At 43.1% G+C, this 20,261-nt stretch overlaps 1 protein-coding gene across 2 annotated transcripts in view; it reads right to left on the bottom strand.

The window, feature by feature from the left end:
- The window catches only part of LOC147729090 (tetratricopeptide repeat protein 24-like), a 604,158-nt gene that overhangs the window by 269,616 nt on the left and 314,281 nt on the right, over positions 1 to 20,261 (bottom strand). For both annotated transcript variants that reach the window (XM_086959369.1, XM_086959370.1), the window contains exon 8: positions 1,577 to 1,711. In XM_086959369.1, coding sequence (XP_086815495.1) covers positions 1,577 to 1,711 — 135 coding nt within the window. The remainder of the gene's footprint in view (positions 1 to 1,576; positions 1,712 to 20,261) is intronic.

Raw genomic sequence — 20,261 nt, 5'->3', positions numbered from 1 at the left:
GTCAGGCTGGGAGACATGTTTTGTCTTGTCAAATTCAGGGTGGCACAATAAATGCTGCAGTCCCTGAGGGGACACCTCAACTTACAGGCCCATTTAGTTAAAGGGCTCAAGCTACTAAAATGCCATAACTGGTTTCATGTTGTTGCAGCACTTTAAACAATTCATCATTGTGAAGCAGAGCATAGGGAGAGCCCCATGATAGGGTTGAGGCCAGTATGGTTGTCCTGGTACCAGTAAGAAAAAGTGTGGTTCCCTGCCTAGCATGCAAGATACTGTCTTCCTGGGTGAACTAGTAACATAAGTATATTTGTTAAATGCCCACGAACTTATTGCTTCTATCCTACAAATGTTTATTGTTGCTCAACTCAAGTCTACAGATCGACATCAACAAGATCAAAGGCTGAATGGCAGCCACGGCCCGTGGAGGGAGTTTCAGCGGGGCGGAGAGGCGGGCGGGGAAGGGGCAGGGTGGGGGGTGCTAAAAACTGGAGTATGGATAATCGAAGGTAAGTAAACAATTTAATAAATAAAACAAATTTCGTAGCGCACCCTGCATCGCATTTTGCGATGCAAGGCACGCTACAAAATTCATTTTATTTAATAAATTGTTTACTTACCTTCAATTATCCATACTCCAGTTTTTAGCAGCTCCCACCCTGCCCCTCCCCCGCCCGGCCACTCTGCCCCACCGAAACTCCCTCCACGGGCCGTGGATGCTGAATAGATCTACTGGAATTCAAACTTTTCGCCATGTTGTCAAACACAGGCACTTGTACTGGATGCATTGCCCAGTGGAGCCACCAGACCCCGCTAGAGGTCAGAAGTATGCTGGGCTTCCCGAGGGGGACTCATCAGTCTTCATTAAACTCTTATCTGTCCTTCTTGAAGATGGCCAGGCAGCCTTAGACAGCTATGTGTGTATTTAGCGAGGGATGGCTGGATTTGTAAGTAGAATTGAAGAACCTCTTATATAATAATGTATTATCTTCCATACTAAATATATCTTTTAATCTTCATTTATTAAAACATTGGAAGGTTGTGAGCTCCATTGAAAACAACAGGGTGGGACAGGGCCAATAATGGTTGGTATAGGACTTATGTTCCAACATTTCAATGTTTGTTTATCTGTTTCTTTCCGTTTAGTTTAGAACATTCTACCCTCAGTGGGTGGAATGTTCCAACAGCCTTATAGCCGTTCTCAGAGAGAAGTCAGAATAGCAGCTATTCAACCACACTTTGTAAATACTCCACCAGGTAATAATGGCACATAAAGGGCAAGCAAACTCTGCATAACTTGCAATCCGGGTCTACGTATAGCAAGGGATGTGACTAGGGTACCAATGGCAAACACAAAGGTAGCAGCTGCCACCCCTGCCTACCTAAAATGGATAGCCATAGCATACCAGTTTTGAATATTGGCTTGCTCAGAATCGGGCACGTCCAAAGTTCGATCAGCATCCCTTAGCCAACACATATCCAACTCTGGACTCAAACCTCCTGACTTTGCACTTCAAACAAGGGTCTGACCCACATTTTAGGAAATTACTTTGTCTATGGAGCAAGCTTTAGTATATACCTTGGGATTTCTGGTTCTCTTCTGCCACTGACATTAGGCGTAGAAGTTATAAACTCTCTTGTAATGTCAGGATTTCCATTACTAGGTTCTCTGTCTCCATTGCCTGGCTCGCCTGAATCCAGTGAGTGCTGTGACCTGCACAAAATAAAATGACATTTGTTCCATCAGAATCTTTTTATTACCTCCTAGTCATAGAAAATGTGCAGATATGCCTGTGATCAACTGAGATGTTGTTCATAAGGTATAAAGGGAAACATCCTTTACAACGCAACTTTTACTCCGCACTACCATTACGGCGCAGCTATTACAACGCAAGTCGTTACAACGACTTGAGCTGGAGGGCGCTGTAGGATAGGGAATAGTTTAATTTTCTATCCAACACCTTCCCTACTATCCACGGGGACTGGAGTTGGAATAGAACATTTAACTATTCCACTATCCAGCGCCCCCAACGCAAGTCGTTGTAACGACTTGCGTTGTAAAAACTGCGTTGTAATGGCATGCGGAGTGAAAGCATGCATTGTGATGACATACATCCGGTATAACAGTATTTATAAATGTATTTCTTGGGGGACATCTGGCTAAAAGAAACATCTGGGTAACAAAACTGATGAGCAATAAAGCACACTTGAGAAGAAAAATCTGAGCAGGAGAGATGGTATTAATAAAGAAGTTTAGCAAATCATAGTGGGGATAAAAGCAAAAGGCTATTGACCACATCCGTGTTCATACGCTTGTGAAAACAAAGGAGTGAATAAAAAAGTCTGATGTTTTTGGAAGTGAGTTACACACATTAGCAGAAACTCAAGTAAAAAGTTGTTTCAAGGTTTTGCCCTATAGAATCTAGGGCAAAATTCAGTAATAGCCAGGATCTATTTTTTCTTGTCCAATTTTTATCCTCTAACTTTAGTGAACAACAAAGGAACATGTGGAGAAGTGTGGCTCACTGGTTAGAGCAGGCAGACCCTGAAGCAAAGGTCAGACCCGGGACCAGAGTTCAATTCCCGACGCGGCAGGGTCTTGAGCTCAAATGTCCATGGACTCGATAATTCTCGCTTCGGTGCCTGACCTAATCATGGCTTCACACTCTGCAACTCTGGGCATTAAGCTTGCTTAAGCTCCACAACGGCCCCCCGCGGTGGGATGCCTGGCTTTCACCTTGGGGATGCCCTGTAGGGGCTATCTCACAGGGAAAAGCCAGGACAGGTTCCCAAGGCAAGCGCGGAGATACCCCTTCGGGGTCGATTCAGGCGCTATATAAGAAACATAATAATAATAATAACATGGGATTTTCAGAGGGAATGTTTTCTAAGTTTATACCGCTTACTCCGAGAATTTTCAAATGATATCCTCAACTACAGGAGCAGCCAATGGATCTTAATTTGATGCATAGTAATGTGATTTTATTATCTGGTGCCTCTTAACAACCGGGCTGCTGTGTGTAGGACAAAAGGTGTGGAAGACAATGAAGACTTGGATACTCCTAAGAGTACTGTGTCCGACCAGCTAGACAGAAGAGAAAAAAGGCATGTACTATATTATCAAATGTTAGGTAAAGATGCCTACAAGGGATTTTTTAAATGTTTTAATTTTTTATTTATTAAGGAGTTTTATATAGCGCTAGCCTGACCCGAGGGTATTGGAGCGTTTCACAACAGTTTTTGAGCAAGATTAATAAAATAAGCAGTATTCTACATATAAGTTTGGCAGTCCAAGTGTGCTGAGAAGCATTGAGGTAGTACGTAAGTCCTGAGATAACCACATAGAGTGCCTGTTATCTTGGGGTTGATACAATAAAGCAGGATTCTACATGATAGGTTTGGAAATCCAAGTATGCTGAGCAGCATTGAGGTAGTCCGTGAGTCCTGAGACAACCTCATAGAGTGCACATAGTCTTGAGGTTGAACCAATTAAGGGGGGAGCAGTTGGGGGGTAGCAGGGAGGAGAAAAGTCTTAGAGCTACAATGTCAGGAGGAGACGACGAGCAGGGAATAGCGTTTTGATGGCAGCTATCCATTCGATAGGAAGTGGTTCAGGAAAAGGACTTTAAGTTGTTTTTTAATTTTGTGAAGATCGGGATAGTCCTGATACCGACTGGAATGGCGTTTCAGATTTTGGGTGCATTTTCGGCGAAGGACCGAGCAGCAGTTTTTTGTTTGCGTGTTTTCATGGGGATGAGTATTAGGGTTATGGAGCTCCTGAGGTTTCTTGTCTGACCAGCCCTCTTGAGTTAGTTTGGCAGCCAAATACTCAGGTTTTCCTGTGTGCAGGACTTTATGTATGAGCCAGGCAGTTCTGTATCTGGCATGTAGTTCGATTGGGAGCAATTTTAGTTCTCTGAGTGCTGGTGAGATGTGGTCGTATTTCCTGATTCTAGTGACCATTCTACATGCTGCGTTGAGAGTAGTTTTGAGGGGGGCTAGGTGCGATTTTGTTGTACCAGTGAGGGTGACGTTCCCGTAGTCGAGTCTGGATAGCACCAGTGATTGGGTGGCTTGTTTGAGGTCGTTGGTTGAGATGAATGGTTTTATTTTGTTAAGTAACTTCAGGTTGACAAAGGCACTCTTTGCTGAGTTCTTGGTGTGATTGGCCATGTCAAGTTTTGAGTCTAGGGTAATTCCTAATGATTTCATGGAGTGGGTCAGTGTGAGATTGCCGTTAAGAGCATCCAAAGATTTTAGCCATTCTGAAATATGAGGGTTCTCCTCTTTGTTGGAGATGAGGAGTGTTTCGGTTTTGTCTTGGTTGAGTTTTAAGTAGGTAAGCGACAGCCAATGTTGGCTTTCTTTTAGAGTGACATTTAGTCTGTGGATGTCATCAATGGAGGAGGTTTCAAGATAGATTTGGGTGTCATCTGCGTAGAGGTGGAAGGGGATGTTAGCCTTTTTTGAGTAGGTTGGTGAGGGGTTCCATGTATATTTTGAACAGTTGAGGTTGGAGCACTGAACCTTGGGGGACGCCCCTGTTGACCGGGTGTAGGTTGGAGGTAACGCTATTTTTATTATCCTTTGTGAGCATCTGTGAAAGAAGGAGGAGAACCAGCGTAGGTCCACCTCTTCAGCTCCTACCCTTTCTTGTAGCGCCTTGATGAGAAGTTGGAGATCAACCATGACAAAGGCGGCCGATTGGTCTAGGAGAATGAGGAGGCAGCATTGGTCGGTATCGAGGGATTTGTGGATGTTGTCTGTGATGTTAAGGATCGGGGTCTTGGTGCTGTAGCCTTTTCTGAAACCCGATTGGTGGGGGTCAAGAAGGTTGATGTTATCCATGTGTTGAGTCAGCTGTTAGAGGACACATTCTTCAAGGATTTTGGATAGGAGGGGGAGATTGTAGACGGGTCCGAAGTTATTCAGTTCATTGGAGTCAAAGCCTGTTTTTTTTAGCATGACTTGGCCAACTTTGAGGCATTCAGGTATGATGCCGGTTCTTAGGGAGCTGCAATGATCTTGCACCAGAACGGGTCCATGGAAAGACTCCGTTTTTGGTCAGTTCGGTGGGAACCAGGTCAAGGACGTGAGATGCTGGTTTGGAGTTGGAGATCAGTTTGAGGATCTCGGTTTCCGCAATGGGGTTGAAGGACTTCCAGGTTTTTGTTGGGTGCTTAGGCGAGCTATCTGCTGTCACTGGAGGAAGGGTTTTGGAGACGAGTTTGACATTGATGTCCAGTGAGAGCTCAATCTTGGTGATTTTTTTCTTCGAAGAAGTTGGTGAAGTTTTCACACAGGTCTTTGGAGGCCTGTTGGGAGGATTCCGGGGGTTTGTTGTTTGATTTTGAACAGTTCGTTGGGCCTGTTTTTTCACGTTGTCCAAGGCGGCGCAGATGAAGGTGGACTTTTCGCTGCTGATGCCTCTTTTGTATTTCCTTCGGGCTGCTTTGAGTTGTTTTGAGGAGGGGTTGCTCCTCCATAGTCTTTCTGAAGCTCTTAGTTGCCTTCTTTCATTGTTAATGTCCACGTTGAACCAAGATCTGGATGGGATGTTCCTGGTTTTTTTTGTTTTAAGGGGGCTACTTGATATAGAGTGGATGTCATGTTTGTGTTGTAGTGGGCAGTGAGTTCTGTTGTGGATAGATCGTCCGTGTAGGCAGTTAGGAGAGAGCTAACCCTTCTCTCTAGGTCAGTCATGTTAATCTGGGTGAAGTTTCTAGTCCATATCGGAGGGTCTTGGGTGGGGGGGGGTTAGGTGTGATAGGCTGAGTGAGGTGGAAAAGGATTAAGTGGTGGTCAGACCAGTCCACGAGCAGGAAGGGGTCTATCATGACATTGTCATGCTGGGCGATAATGGCGTCTAGGATTGCTCCTTTGTTATGGGTTTCCTCTAAGCAGTTTTGAGTAAGGTTGTTGCTGTGAAGAAGCTTCCTCAGGTTCTGGATTAGCAGGTTGCTTTCTTCATTCCAGTGAAGATTCTTTGTTTGTGATAACAAAGCCAGGGAGTCCAAGAGTATCCATGAGTGGAAATGAAGAGTCATTTAGCTATGTCTCAGTGATGAGTGCTATGTCTATGTCGTCGGCGAGGATGGATTCTGCTAGCTCTGTGGCATGCTTGTTTGTGGGGGACGTCTCTGTTGTGTGTTTTATCGTTTAGGGAACAGTGGGGATGATCGTGCATGTGGCTGGGGGTCCAGGAGATTTCGAGGGGGACTGTTTTCTTCCCAGTCTTGTGATCACCTGTATTTTGGATTGATGCGTGGCAGTAATAAGATTGTCGTACGAGGAAACAAGAGCTGCCGCTTCACTCGCAGAAGTGACATCTCTAGTTTTTTTCGGTCTCTGTGTTTGATGAGAGAAAGGGGTAGAGGCCCCCTCCGGATGGGGAGCATTGGGAAGTCTCTGTTGAGAGAGAGGAGGGAAGGAATGGTAGTGGTGAGGCTTTAAGGATGTGGCGAGGTTGGTAAGGGTTTCACTAAGACCCTGGATTATGGTGGTAATTTGGCTTTCAAACAGGATGAGCCGCTGCCCAGTCTCTAAGTCAGTGTGGGTGTTCTGTGCCGAAAAAGTAAACATGGGGGGGGAGAGCCTGATGTTGTTAGGTTGCCCTTTAATGGGTGAGGTGTCTGTGTGACATCTGGGCGGGGTTGGTGGTGCGGGGAGGCGCGGGCCAAGTTGGGGCGTGGATGTTAAATTGCATAAGGGACTGGGGAGGGGGTTGGGAGTCACGTACTGTGTTTTCAGGTCGTTCGAGGTGGGTAGGGAGGGAGGAGGAGCCGGGAGAGGGAGGTTACGGGAGGAGGGTAGAGAGGTCTTGTTCTCTCTGGTAGTGTTGGAGGTGGTGTCTCACGGCTTGAGGCAGGTGTTATTACTAGGGTGCCCCAGGATGGACTGTGAATTCTGTTGGTAGGTCGGGTTCTTCAGGGAGAGGAGGATGGGTGGGTAGAGGAGGAGTGAGTAGGAGGGGGAAGACCGGAGGGATGGGAAGAGAGCATCAAAGATTTCTAGGTTGTCTTTGTTAGCTTGTATCAGGACTGTACCATTGGAGGAGATGATCGCAGTGTTTTTCCCATTTTGCCTAGTGTGGTTAGGGGCTGAGAAAGTCAGTTTGCAGCTATGGGACATGTTAGTCATTTTAGAGATATTGAGTTGATCTGAGGATGGAGTTCCATGTTTCGGGTCTTTCAGTATGAAAGATGAGATCCATTATTACTTGTCCTTTGGAGGCGCAGTGATAGATGTCCACGAGTAGTGATTCAGGATGTTGTCTGATCAGTTTTTGTTTAAAGGTTTTTTTCGCTTTGGGTGAGCGGTTAGGGGGAAGCTGATCGTGAAGGAGTTCAGGCAGTGCAGTTTTAAGTGGTTTGCAGAGGTGGGGTTGGAGTAGGCTGATATAGGGTATGGCATAGTGACTAGGTAGGGCGGGGCAGGCACGATATAAGGAAGGGTGGGCTAGAGTTTCCAGAACCATCTGTAGAGGGGAAAATGTGAGTGGTATAGTTTGTGGTGTCGTCCAAGCGTTGTTCTCGAATGTGTGGTGCTCCAACAATTCCTCAAGGGGTGCTCGTTCCTCTCTAAAAGAATTATGCTTGTAACCCTCATCAGAATTGTAGCACAGTGTCAGCATCTGCAGCATCCACAGAGAGTTTTACCCTTTACTATTGGTGGTAATGGCCTCCAGTCACCTGCTCGCCATTTGCAAGCATCACTGGTCACTTCCAGGGGCAGACTCCCAGTGGGGCTATTCATTTTACTCCTGCCTGCAGCTTTACCTGTAAGAAGAAGGGGCCGTGTTGAAGTCAGGCAAATCGTGCCTGGGAGCCCCCACTGCACTTCTCAGCCCCCTAAACCTAATTTATGGGCATTTTGTCCCCCAGACTGTCCTTTCTCTTTTAAAGGGGTCTGCTCACGCTGGCAGACTGCAAGCTCCTACCCGCTGCGGTCACAAGGCATCAGGCGGGTGCGCACACCAGTGCAGTCGTTCCACCACCCGTACCTCCGGATTCTTCAGTTTCTCCTTACCTATCGCCATATCGAATTCAGATCTGCAACGGGGGCCCACAACGCAAGTTGGGGAAGCCAGCGGTCGCCCCGCAAGTATTAACGGCCGCCATTTTGTGGATCATGCAGCTCCTCTTCTTCCGCTCAGCATTCACCTGATGCCTCAGTTCTGGTGGTTGCTTCTGGCTGCCGGAACCAGGCTCCAAGGGTGGAATGCAACGCCCGGCTGGCGGAGGTGTAGTGTAGTTCCTATATTCCCAATAGGCACTGCGCAGTGGAAGGTCTCTATCGAATATACTAAACTTAATTGTGAGTACCAGCTAGTTCATAGGTCATGAGAAATGTTCTCGAATACACAAGAAGGGATTAGTTTCTGACGAACTAATAAACATGAAAACTTTGTTTCCCTAGGACTGGAATAACTATCTTCAGCGTTGTGGAAACAATAGATAACTATTTTACTCAGCCAATCATGCATGCTTCTTTTCTACAGAGTTGCAGAGAAAAATAGAGAGACAGGCGTTTCAATAAAAGGATTTATTGAACAGTCTTCTTTCTCATGCAAGAGAGGTGAACTGCTACAATCGTTAGACAGAATGCAAAGTATAATGCGTACAGCGTGAACAGTAATATAAAATAATACTGTAATAGCATTGTATGGTTCTAAGCCATATACAAATACATACATAAATAACACAGGCTAAAATACTCAACTGGTGCTTCTAAAATACGCCTACCCTAATGTACCTAACCTAAGTCTAGTATGAGGTAAGAAGTAAGTATGGTCTTTAGCATAGGTTTAGTTTTGCCAAGAAATGCCAAAGGTTTCTCTAGGCTCTGAACAGTTCCATACCTTAGAATGAAGGAGGTCTGGTATCTCTGTCTCGGGACTCGATTTTCCAACACCCCGCAAGGGGAGTCAGAAACACTGGAGCTGGATTTCTCTGCAGAGGAGGGCAGCTTCCTGATCAGTGCGTCAGCTGCAGAGTCGGCTTCCTTCGGTACTTGCTGTAGCAAGCTGGGTCGGGCAAGTAGGTCGTCGAACTGCACCGAACCACACCGTGCTTTACTATGTCAAGTGAAGGTACATGTATACCTTGAAGGTGTTTAGGAATGCCATCTTTGACCTAAAGTCAGGCATATGAACGTCATGAATGAACCCCTAAGGAATAGATGTTCATGCATAATAAATGAGTTCTTGGAGAAATCAATTTTCAGGCTAGGGAAAGTCCCTACTGCTTAAGAGTCTGGTTTTTCAAGAAATCGTGGTGACGTTTGGTGAACGGATGAAAGTAACCATGCCTGCATTTGGGTAGAATGGGCTATGCCTAAATACGGGCTTAAATTCTATGCCTATATAAGGGCAACAGGAATTGTGCCTATATAAGGGCATGAATCAGGAAATTTCATTCGGAATCTAAAACGCCATACAACACCCACTCCACTTTCTTATCTACAACTTCTACTAAATACTAAGTTCTAAACATGTATAAATATATCTAAAAACTATCTATACAACAAGTAAGTGTTTAAAACCCACCCAAAATACATAATAAATGCATCAGTACTGGTTTGTGTACAAAAGAGCATTGGTGCTGTATGCATATAAAGCAATGTTTCATTCTAAGCACAAAGTTGACATATGAAAATGCTATCTGAATGAATCATGAAAATATACATTTATGAAATGGCTCGTAAATACAGAAGAAAAAAGTTGCCGAAAACATTTCATGGATAAGGTCAAATATTGTCTCTGGAAGTTTTTCAAAGAATTATAGTTCTCTATGAATAGTTCTACTTTAAGCAGAATGCTCTGTGCCAAAAAACGAAACAAATTTGGAAAGATTAATAATCATAGAAAAAAAGAAGGGGAGTTCCAAAGCTAAAACTTTGTTTTGAAAAATCGAAGGTCGAATTCACAGTCTCTCAGAACACTGTGTGCCAAATCAAAAGTCAGTGTTAGTGCTTGGAGAAAACATCAAATCTTCTAAGTCTGTAAAAAAGTTGTCTACCATTGTAGGTGAAAGTTGGATTACCTCGTTAAGAAGATCAACCGCACATAGATGTGAAGCATCGCCGTCAACATTGGTCCCATTAGCAATGTTCAAATCGCATGGTATCTGTGCGCCTGTTGTTTCCTCTTGTACCTCACTGTCAACATTTTGCGTCTGTGAGATCTCAATGAATGCCGTCATCAGAATTGGAAGCCGCTTGGGACAACACAGTGCATGGGCCGTTACTAGTTCAAGCAAAGTATCAACATCCGTTGGCATGACTGATGGGGGTGTGAGACATGTGTCTAACAAGCATTCTTCTCCGCATAGCAGGCAGCGCAGAACAGGTAAGATGCAATCTTGCTGAATTGGTCTGAATGACAGAAACCATGTGGTATTTAATTCTCTTAGACGAGGTAGTCCCAAAATTTGGATGATGCGCTCACAACAATTCATCGCCAGTAGAGTTGTCTCCATGGGGAATTGGGTGTCGCTGGTGAAATGAATTGTCATATCGCAGCAGTAGGAGCAAAAATAGTATCCCTGCAGCGAGTCCCAAAATGAGAGGCAATCCGCCAAACACAGAGTGCACGAAGTTGGAAATATTCCTAGGACTGCTTCAAAAGGTGCAAATAGTCCAGAAAATATGGTCTTAAATACATGTACAATACAACTCGTATCAGACATGTTTAAGATACGATTTAACATTCCTGAGTAATGTATAGGGCAATTAGTAGTTAAGAGGGCATGTATCTCTGCAGAAGTCCTTGCGACTTGCAGATCATAGGTCTCTTTGGCTGAGGTCAGTGGCACAGTTTTTTGCAAAAGAATGGCTTTCATTCTGCTTAGAGTATCAATTTGTATAGAAGAGATTTTCAGTGATGGCCAAAGTGGCGACTCCCGGTCTGTCTTGGTTTTAGGAAACAATACTTGCATACAGCAAGTAAACCTGGCTGACACAGTTAATAGATATGGTATTCCTGGCAACATGCCACAGCAGCTGTGATCATTCAACATAAGGTAACTCCCATTCAAGAGTTGTCCAAAAATTGGATCAATCACCGCAGCTGGTGAACCTTGCAGGTGGCAGGACAAGTTGTTAGAGGAACCATTGCAGACCCCGTGTAAGTTTATATCCTGACAAAGGAGAGAACCGCTTAGTGCGTTTCACAGATTTTCCCGCTAATAAACACTTCACAACCCCCACTCCAACATCTGTAAGTGTACAGTAATTTCCAGGATGTCTTGATGTATTCTTTACCCAACCTTTCATATGTGCCTGCTGGTATATTGTTTAGGCAATATTGAAAATGGAAAATTGTAACAGGCAGAGTGATTGTTCCATGTATAATACATTCATTAGCTGGCTTTTCAGTGACTGTAAATGGCAATATTTCCAGTTTTTCAATGCTCAGCACCATATAGTCTGCTCCTCTTTGTGCCAATTTGATCTGTTTATCAGTGAGATTGAATTTTTGTTCAGATGATGTTCTCATTAACTCTGCATTGATAAAATTCGTAACAAAAGTATGGAAAAATTAGAACAACATGAAATTGGGCACTAATAATAATTATACTTTCCTTTTAGCTTTAACATACTAACCTTTTTTAAACAAAAAAAACTGTTTATTAATATAGGATGTATACAATTTTAAAGATTGACTGCTATCGAAAATGCATTTTAACAATTTATTGTGATTTAAGTGTATATAATTTAGTACTGTGTGAATTGTGGTTTCTTTGTCAAGATTTTAATTAATCAAACAATAAAAGATCTATCTATCTATCAGTGAGATTGAATTCTGAAAACAGTGACGTAGTATTGATTAAACACCAAGGCACATAGCCTGAAAGAAGGTTTTGCAACGTCCAGGCTAATTGCATGATAGAACGTAATTGCGACTGACCGCTTTGCAACATGACTAAGTCCTGTTCCATGATTTCTATGGCCGAAGACACTATGCTGTCCAGAGAATATATCCTGGACGACAGAGTCGTTAACCAATTGTCAACCACAGAGAGAGTTTTCTCCAAATTAATATGATCGATTTCTCGTATTCTTTCTGCAGACTCTGCTTGCGTAATCTTCCATGCTTCATTATAAGCAGCATAGATACCGGCATATATAAAACGTTTATGACACTGTTTTCTTGGTCCAAGCAAGAATTCCCTAAGGTCAGCGCCATCTTTAAGTAAAGATAAGTGTTGCTTTACATCCTTAAGTGTAGATCTTTGTAGCCAATCAAGGCAAACCTTCCCTACACTGTATGTTGTTACTATTCCTGAATGCTGTCTTTGAACATATTTTGGGTCTGGCCTATTTAATGTGAACCCCTTTGTTCTATTCAGGAATCTATCTTGAAAGTTGTTTGTGTCTTTGAGCTAGAGCAACCATTTATTCCAATCTGGATCTGTTCTGTTGTGATGCAAAATAGTATGTACGTCGACCTCCCCCTCTGAAGTGTCTTCACTATCAGGTGTAGGTGTAGGTGTAGACGGATTGTTCAAGTCTTTTATCTTGGCTAATCCAAGACAAGACGTCTGTTGGACAGTGTCATTCAAAAACATAATTTGCTCAGGGATGATGCAGGCTCTAAAGAAAGCTTCTATCCCCTGCACTTGCCAATTGTTTGTGCCCCAGACAGTTTTTGGCTCAATGTTGTCTTTTCAAAAGTCGAAAACTAGTGTAGACAGCTGAGCATAAAAGGCTGCATAATAAATTTGCTTGGTATTTGTTAACATACTTTTCATTCCTATTTTGTTTACATTTTTAAAGTAAAATGATTCTGGATTGGATACATTGAACCCTGAGAAGTACGTAAATTCTCTAAAAAATGTTATTGAGCTACCCTTTGGTGGCGCAGTTCTAGGATTTGCAGATTTAGTGCAAGAAATGATGACCATAGTGATAACAATACATTTGTTCATAATCTGATGAACCTTCTAAATATTCATGATTTGCAAATACAGCAGACATTTCTAAGTCTGACATCATATTATTAACAGTCTCGTAGTCCCAATCATCAGAAAAGGTACTAGATGAAACAAAGTCATTCAAGGAAATCTTGAACTGGTGTAGAATCTTCAATAGCTCCGACGGGCCAAAAATGTCATAATCAGTTCTGTCCTCAACTATACCCCCTGGTATAGGAACAGCTGTGATGTTTACTGATGAAAAGTCTCTTTGTTCACGATGAGATGATTTGTGTGGCTTGAGGAGTAAGTTGATGTTCATACTTGCTGTGTCCATTTCGACATATCTTCCATTTATCAGCATTCCCAAAGTTATTACCAAAGTCAGCCAAATTAGAAGAAAAAGCACACCCAACACAATCCAAAGTTCAATCCATGGTGAAACCCGATAAGTCTTTTCCAGGTGATAGAAAAAGTCTGTTGCTTGTTCTTTCAAAGCTCTTTTTAATGGCTTTGTTTCAGGCTCACTGGGATCCTCAGAAAGCATATCGAAGTTAATTAAATAGCCAGAGGCAGTTTGGTCAATTATTGGGATTGCATCAGGATTTGTTGAAATCGCTGGAACCGCAGGATCACTTGTTACATTTGTGTAGATAGATGCCACTTCGTTATAGACAGGTGTTTCTTGACAAACTGTTATTTGGGTTTCAAGAGGTACAAGTTGCATAGCTATGTTGCTTAGCCCTTCATTTCGCACTGCAGATTCTTCAAAGTTGATGAGTCTCTCAGTTTGAACCTCTTGGATAGTAGCTAGATTAGTGCGTCTTCTACATTGGCGGAGTCCACTTGGCCTATTGCTTATGATCGGCCACATGATGTGTGCCGATAAAGACTCGCAAATCTTTTATAACAGTTCGAGCGTCAGCCGAGCGCTGAGACCACATCCAAATGAATCTTGAACACGAATCCACTGCGACCATGATATATTTATAGTTGCCATCCCTCTGTAAGGGACCGCAGTGGTCCAGGTAAACGCAAGCTAATGGTTTATCTGAAATAAATAGGGGTGTCTGCGCAGGACGTTTCACTGTAGAGACTTTCATCTTTTGGCATATCTCATATTCCAAAACATACTTTCTGGTTTGTTTCCTTATGCGTGGCCACCAGTATCTCTGTTTTAATAATGATACTGTAGCGGAAACACCTGCATGTGCAGAGGCTGGCCCTTCATGTGCTGCTAGGATTAGTCCTAATCTATGCTCCTTGTTTGGAATTACTCTATCCCCCACTCCAGGGATTCGAGCAAATGGAACATTGTTTGCATCAGTTATGTATGAGTATTTGAGTGGAAACCCTTTCGGTAATGTTTTACCACTGGTTTTGCTTGTGGCATTGACAGCTAGCATTATTTCGCCTTCTATTTTAATTTTTAAACGAGTGATTGCAGCTACGGAAGCCGTTTGCACTGCTGCCTTCACGGCTTCATCAGCCATTGAATTCCCTGCAACGTGAAAGCCATCACGTTGATGACTCAGAGTATGTATCACGTGAGTGTTTTGTAGTACTTGTCGTAACTGAACTACTTGTTCCCAAAGCATTTTATGCTTGATTGTGCCACCTTTCGCCTCTTTGTAATCATTTTTGCAAGTATTCATTATAAGAATGAACACAATAATACGAATCGCACACTATGAGTGTGGGGAATTCGTGGTCCATATTCTAAAGCGCCATCTTGAATGCTTGTAGTTCAGCTCACCGCACTATAGGCTTGTTTACCCTCCGTAGTGGGTTGAGCTGATCCGTCAGTATAAATTATACATTCATACTGATCTAGAGGCAGAATTTCATTAGGCAGAGGTCATTCTTGTTCATATTGTAAAAATGCTTGTGTTTTCAAATAAGGATCAAAAACGTATTCAACATATGTTGCTGCAAGAGAATTAACCCATTCTATCCATCGCGGATGTAAAGCTTTACCATTAGGAATGCTTGCTTTTGTCACTGCCTCTAAGGCAGGTACAGGTGTAATGACTATGATGCGCACCTACCAGAATTTTTTCTGTAGAAGTGAATTTCAGTTCTGCTAGTGTGTACTAAGTATGGGCGCAAAATCCGTTCCGCTCCCGGAATTTGTGAATTTTCGGCAATTTCGCAACCTGTGAATCTGGCGAAATTGCCATAAAATTTGCAAATTCGCTTGCGGGCGGATTCTTTTGCACATGCCCGAGTTGAAGCTCAAATAAATCAGCCCAAACAACGAGTGAGCACGGTCTAGGCTAGGCAGGTGTGCTTCCTCCCTATATCTACCGCCTACAATTAGATGTAATCCTTGATGGAGGTCTTTGCATCCACGAGTTTCTCGAGCGCAATCCCCGTGTACTTCTTGTGACCAGGAGGCTGCTTTCTTCTCATCTGCTGCTCTGATTGGTCTCTGACCCTTTATAAACAAGAGGCATGTGAACTCGCATAGAAGCCCCGCCCGTTTGGCCCCGCCACACACACAATAGGGTATGCAATGTCTTCCTGCCCTTTCCTCACTATGATGGACAGCTCACTCGAGGGACCTCGGCGCCTTTCGGCGCTGTGGCAAATTTACAGACACACGTGGTCACTGGAGACAAGTTCTGGCCCTTTCCGCAGCTGTAATGTAGCAAAAGCACTATACATTGACCCAATGAGATAGCACTTACTGATTAGCCAGTAGAAGAAAGTATTCCAGTTGAGTAGAGGTATGGCACAACACAGTGGCATCTTCATGGATAAATATGTAGGCAGGATTCATTCTGGCACGATGCTCCTATCACAAAAATTAAACCTCAACAGGAAGCACTTACAGATATAAGCAGGTGCCCGAGTTGAAGCTCAAATTCAGTTGTGCATTATAATCAGCCCAAACAACTAGTGAGCACGGTCCAGGTGTGCTTCCTCCCCATATCTACCGCCTACAATTAGATGTAATCCTTGATGGAGGTCTTTGCATCCACGAGTTTCTCGAGCGCAATCCCTGTGTACTTCCTGTGAGCAGGAGGCTGCTTTCTTCTCATCTGCGGCTCTGATCAGTCTCTGACCCTTTATAAACAAGAGGCATGTGAACTCGCATAGAAGCCCCACCCGTTTGGCCCCGCCACACACACACTAGGGTATGCAACGTCTCCCTGCCCTTTCCTCACTATGATGGACAGCTCACTAGAGGGACCACGGCGCCTTTCAGCGCGGTGGCAAAGTGACAGACAAACGTGGTCACTGGAGACAAGTTCTGGCCCTTTACCCAGCTGTAATGTAGCAAAAGCACAATACATTGACCCAATGAGGTAGCACTAACTGATTAGCCAGTAGAAGAAAGTATTCCAGTTGAGTAGAGGTATGGCACAACACAGTGGCATCTTCGTGGTTAAATATGTAGGCAGGATTCATTCTGGCACGATGCTCCTGTCACAAAAATTAAACCTCAACAGGAAGCACTTACAGATATAAGCAGGTGCCCAAGTTGAAGCTCAAATTCAGTTGTGCATTATAATCAGCCAAAACAACTAGTGAGCACGGTCCAGGTGTGCTTCCTCCCCATATCTACCGCCTACAATTAGATGTAATCCTTGATGGGGGTCTTTGCATCCACGAGTTTCTCAAGCGCAATCCCTGTGTACTTCCTGTGAGCAGGAGGCTGCTTCCTTCTCATCTGCGGGTCTAATCAGTCTCTGACCCTTTATAAACAAGAGGCATGTGAACTCGCATAGAAGCCCCGCCCGTTTGGCCCCGCCACACACTCACTAGGATATGCAACGACTTCCCGCCCTTTCCTCACTATGATGGACAGCTCACTTGAGGGACCTCGGCGCCTTTTGGCGCGGTGGCAAAGTTACAGACACACGTGGTCTCATTTGTGCAAATGGCAAAAAAATCTGAGAGTTCGCTGGAAAATCCTCGAACTTGTGGATTTTTTTGCCATTTCGCGCAAATTCGCAGACCGCAGATTCGCAAAATTTGCCCATACTTAGTGTGTACAAATGTGATTTGTAAGCTATTGGTACTTTTTCACCTGTGTTAAAAGTTAAGTATGTGAATCTGCATTGTCCTGGAATGATTCAGGTCACTAAGTTGCCCAGGTTTACGCGGGTTTGCAAATGTTTTGTAATGAACGCAAAATTTCAGTGCGTTTCAATTAACTGTTTTAAATTCAGGTTTGATTACTTCGTAGAGAGGTTTAACCCTTTCTAAGCAATTTAGAATGTATGTTCTTCCAAAGTTCAGGAAACCTAGAATCAACTGTAACTTTTTTTGCATTTTTGGTGGTTGGAGCAGGGCACTTTACTCTAGAAAATTTTCTGCCAGGCTTTTGCCTTCACTTGAAAGTACGTACCCTAAGAATAGGACGTTGAGATGGGCAATTCTTGGTTTCTTAAAATTGAATTTGTACCCTTCAGAGGCGAAGCCCAATATAATAGTGTTCACCCTGTTCAAGGGCCTATCCAAGTCATTGTCAGTAAGATGGATGTCATCTACATATGACACCGCTTTATGATCATACATTTGTAGTAACTCTGTTACCCTTGCTGAGAATAACCCAGGACTATTCTTGAATCCCTGAGGGAGACGACAGAAGTGATGCTGTGTGCCCATAATTGAGAAAGCGGTCAAATACATACTTTCTGGTGCAATGTTTTGACAGAAGAAACCATTAAAAATATCTAAAGTAGTTTTATATTTTTTAGGCACAATGTTATTCATTAATGCTGCACTGTGTGCATTTTGTACTGCAAATGTCTGTAATCCAAAACTAGACGATATGTTTTGTCTGGTTTGGACACAGGAAAGAAAGGATTGTTCATTGACGAGGTGCATTTTTCAATCACCCCCTGATATTCAAGTTGATCTAATATCTCCCTGACCTGTTTTTTAGCTTCTTGCTTAACTGGAATCTGCTGTTGTGCAGTTGGTTCATTTCTTAACTGCATTTAATGGTGAGGAGAATCCTTATCCAATCCTACATGATTTTTGTATAATGCTGGAGCCTGGGCTACTGCCCATTTCCTGGCATAGGTATATTTTAAATGAATTGGAATGTGGTTGGAGAAGGCTGGCATAATGATGTCTTCGCCATGTGGGCACTCCCTGACAAATTCTGGTGGCCAGTCTTGTTCAGCGAGAAGAATGCTATAACCCTTAGAAAGTCGCTCCCAAAAGAGTGCTCTCACTTTTCTTGGTACGTCTCCCTCCATCCGGAGAGTTACGTCATATAACTTATGTGAAAAACTAACACTGGTATCTGCAGTTTCAACTTGGATGAACTCATTCAAGTCCACTGTCTCCAGATGATCCTTCAAGTTCTTGCGAGATATGGTGATTTCTGCTGCGCTGTCCAACATTGTCTGAGCCCTTTCCCCGTTGAGTTGTGTCCTCAAGATCCTCGGCATGTCTGATTTTTAGACCTGCTACTTTCTTTTTGGTGAATTGAGGTTTCCTGTTTTTCTGAACGTGTTGATCGTCTTTTGACTTCACGCCTTCTTCCTTGTTTTCTGACCGTCCTCTTCTTTCGGAGTTCTGTGACGAAGTCTGAAAGGTACGAGAGGAACGTGTATCAGTATCCTGATATCTATCAGGTTTTCTCAAAGTATCCCTATTTCTGAGGTTATACCTCCTTTCAGAGGGCTCCTTTTGAGTAGACCTACCTCTGGAATGAGAATGCTTCTCTTTAGAAGTTTGTTTGCTATTTTCCCACTTCTTTTTAGAAGGAGTAGGACTGTTTTTAGTAAAGACCTTTAACTGTATAATTCTATTTAATTTTGTATATTACTAAGTAATTGTTCATCCGACAATGCTTCAATGTCAGGGTCAGGTCTGTAGCTGGTTAAAACCAGCCATGTTGTTCCTGGTCTACCTAGTGGACCGAGCCTGGTAAAGTGATTTATATGTTTTAGGGTGCCTTTAAACCAGAGCGTATGTTAGTGGAATTTCAATATCCTCAAAAGGAATGTATTACGTTTGTGGTTCATCTCCTTTGTAGAAGTGAAACACATGTGTTCTTTGATCTGCTTCAGGGAAGACTATCCATGAATAGAATACCTCTGTCTGGTGATATTCATGTGCCTCTATCACAAAAACTGCCCTACCACCTCTTGCTGATATGCCATGTTTTATACGTTTTATAGTGATGACTTTCCTTAAATTTAGAGGTATGCTTATAGCATCATCATCGGTTTCTTGGAAACCTGTTATGTTAACAGCTGGTGGATCAGCCGCAGCTACACCGTTCTATGTGCTGTTGTCGCTATTCAGCATTTTTGTTGACTGAAAGTTTGCAGAGCATGTTTCAAGGAAACAAAGATAAGGTGCACAATATTTAGGAACACTGTATCCTTCAACGTTGAACAAATCAAAAAGCTAATACATGGATTTTCGTCCTACCCAGCTAAGGCGGATATTATCCCTTTATCCACTCCAGACGTCTATTGGAGTATTACGGAAAAAGGGTGTCTCTGAGAAAAGCACAACTGAGTTACTTTTGTATCTAGCGTTAAATTAGTGCCTTATCAAATGTTGGGCGACTTGTAGTGTAGTTCCTATATTACCAATAGGCTCTGCGCATTGGAATAATATATCCTATAGATATGACATAGGACTTAGGTCAGTAGGTCTCTATCGAATATACTAAATTTAATTGTGAGTGCCAACTAGCTCAGAGGTCCCTAGAAACTTTCTTGAATACACAAGAAGGGATTAGTTTCTGACAAACGCATAAACATGACAACTTTGTTTCCCTAGGACTGGAATAACTATCTTCAGAGTCGTGCAAACAATAGATAACTATTTTACTCAGTCAATCGTGCATGCTTCGTTTCTACAGAGTTGCAGAGAAAAATAGAGAGACTGGCATTTCAATAAAAGGATTTATTGAACAGCCTTCTTTCTCATGCAAGAGAGGTGAACTGCTACAAACGTTAGACAGAATGCAAAGTATAATGCGTGAACAGTAATATAAAATAATACTGTAATAGCATTTTATGTTTCTAAGCCATATAAAAATACATACATAAATAACATAGGCTACAATACTCAACTGGTGCTTCTAAAATATGCCTACCCCAATGTACCTAACCTAAGTATAGTACGAGGGAAGAAGTAAATATGGTCTTTAGCATGGGTTTCGTTTTGCCAAGAAATGCCAAAGGTTTCTCTAGGTTCTAATCAGCTCCATACCTTAGAATGAAGGAGGTCTGGTATCTCTCTCTCGGGACTCGATTTCCCAACACCCCGCAAGGGGAGTCAGAAACCCTGAAGCTGGATTTCTCGGCAGAGGCTTCCTTCGGCACTTGCTGTAGCGAGCTGCATCGGGCAAGTAGGTTGTCGAACTGC

The sequence above is a fragment of the Lissotriton vulgaris genome, chromosome 2_2 (genome assembly GCF_964263255.1).
Source record: "Lissotriton vulgaris chromosome 2_2, aLisVul1.2, whole genome shotgun sequence".
In the NCBI taxonomy this organism is placed as follows: Eukaryota; Metazoa; Chordata; class Amphibia; order Caudata; family Salamandridae; genus Lissotriton; species Lissotriton vulgaris.
The sequence above is the reverse complement of the archived record's forward strand: the minus strand, read 5'-3'. Positions and strand labels throughout refer to the sequence as shown.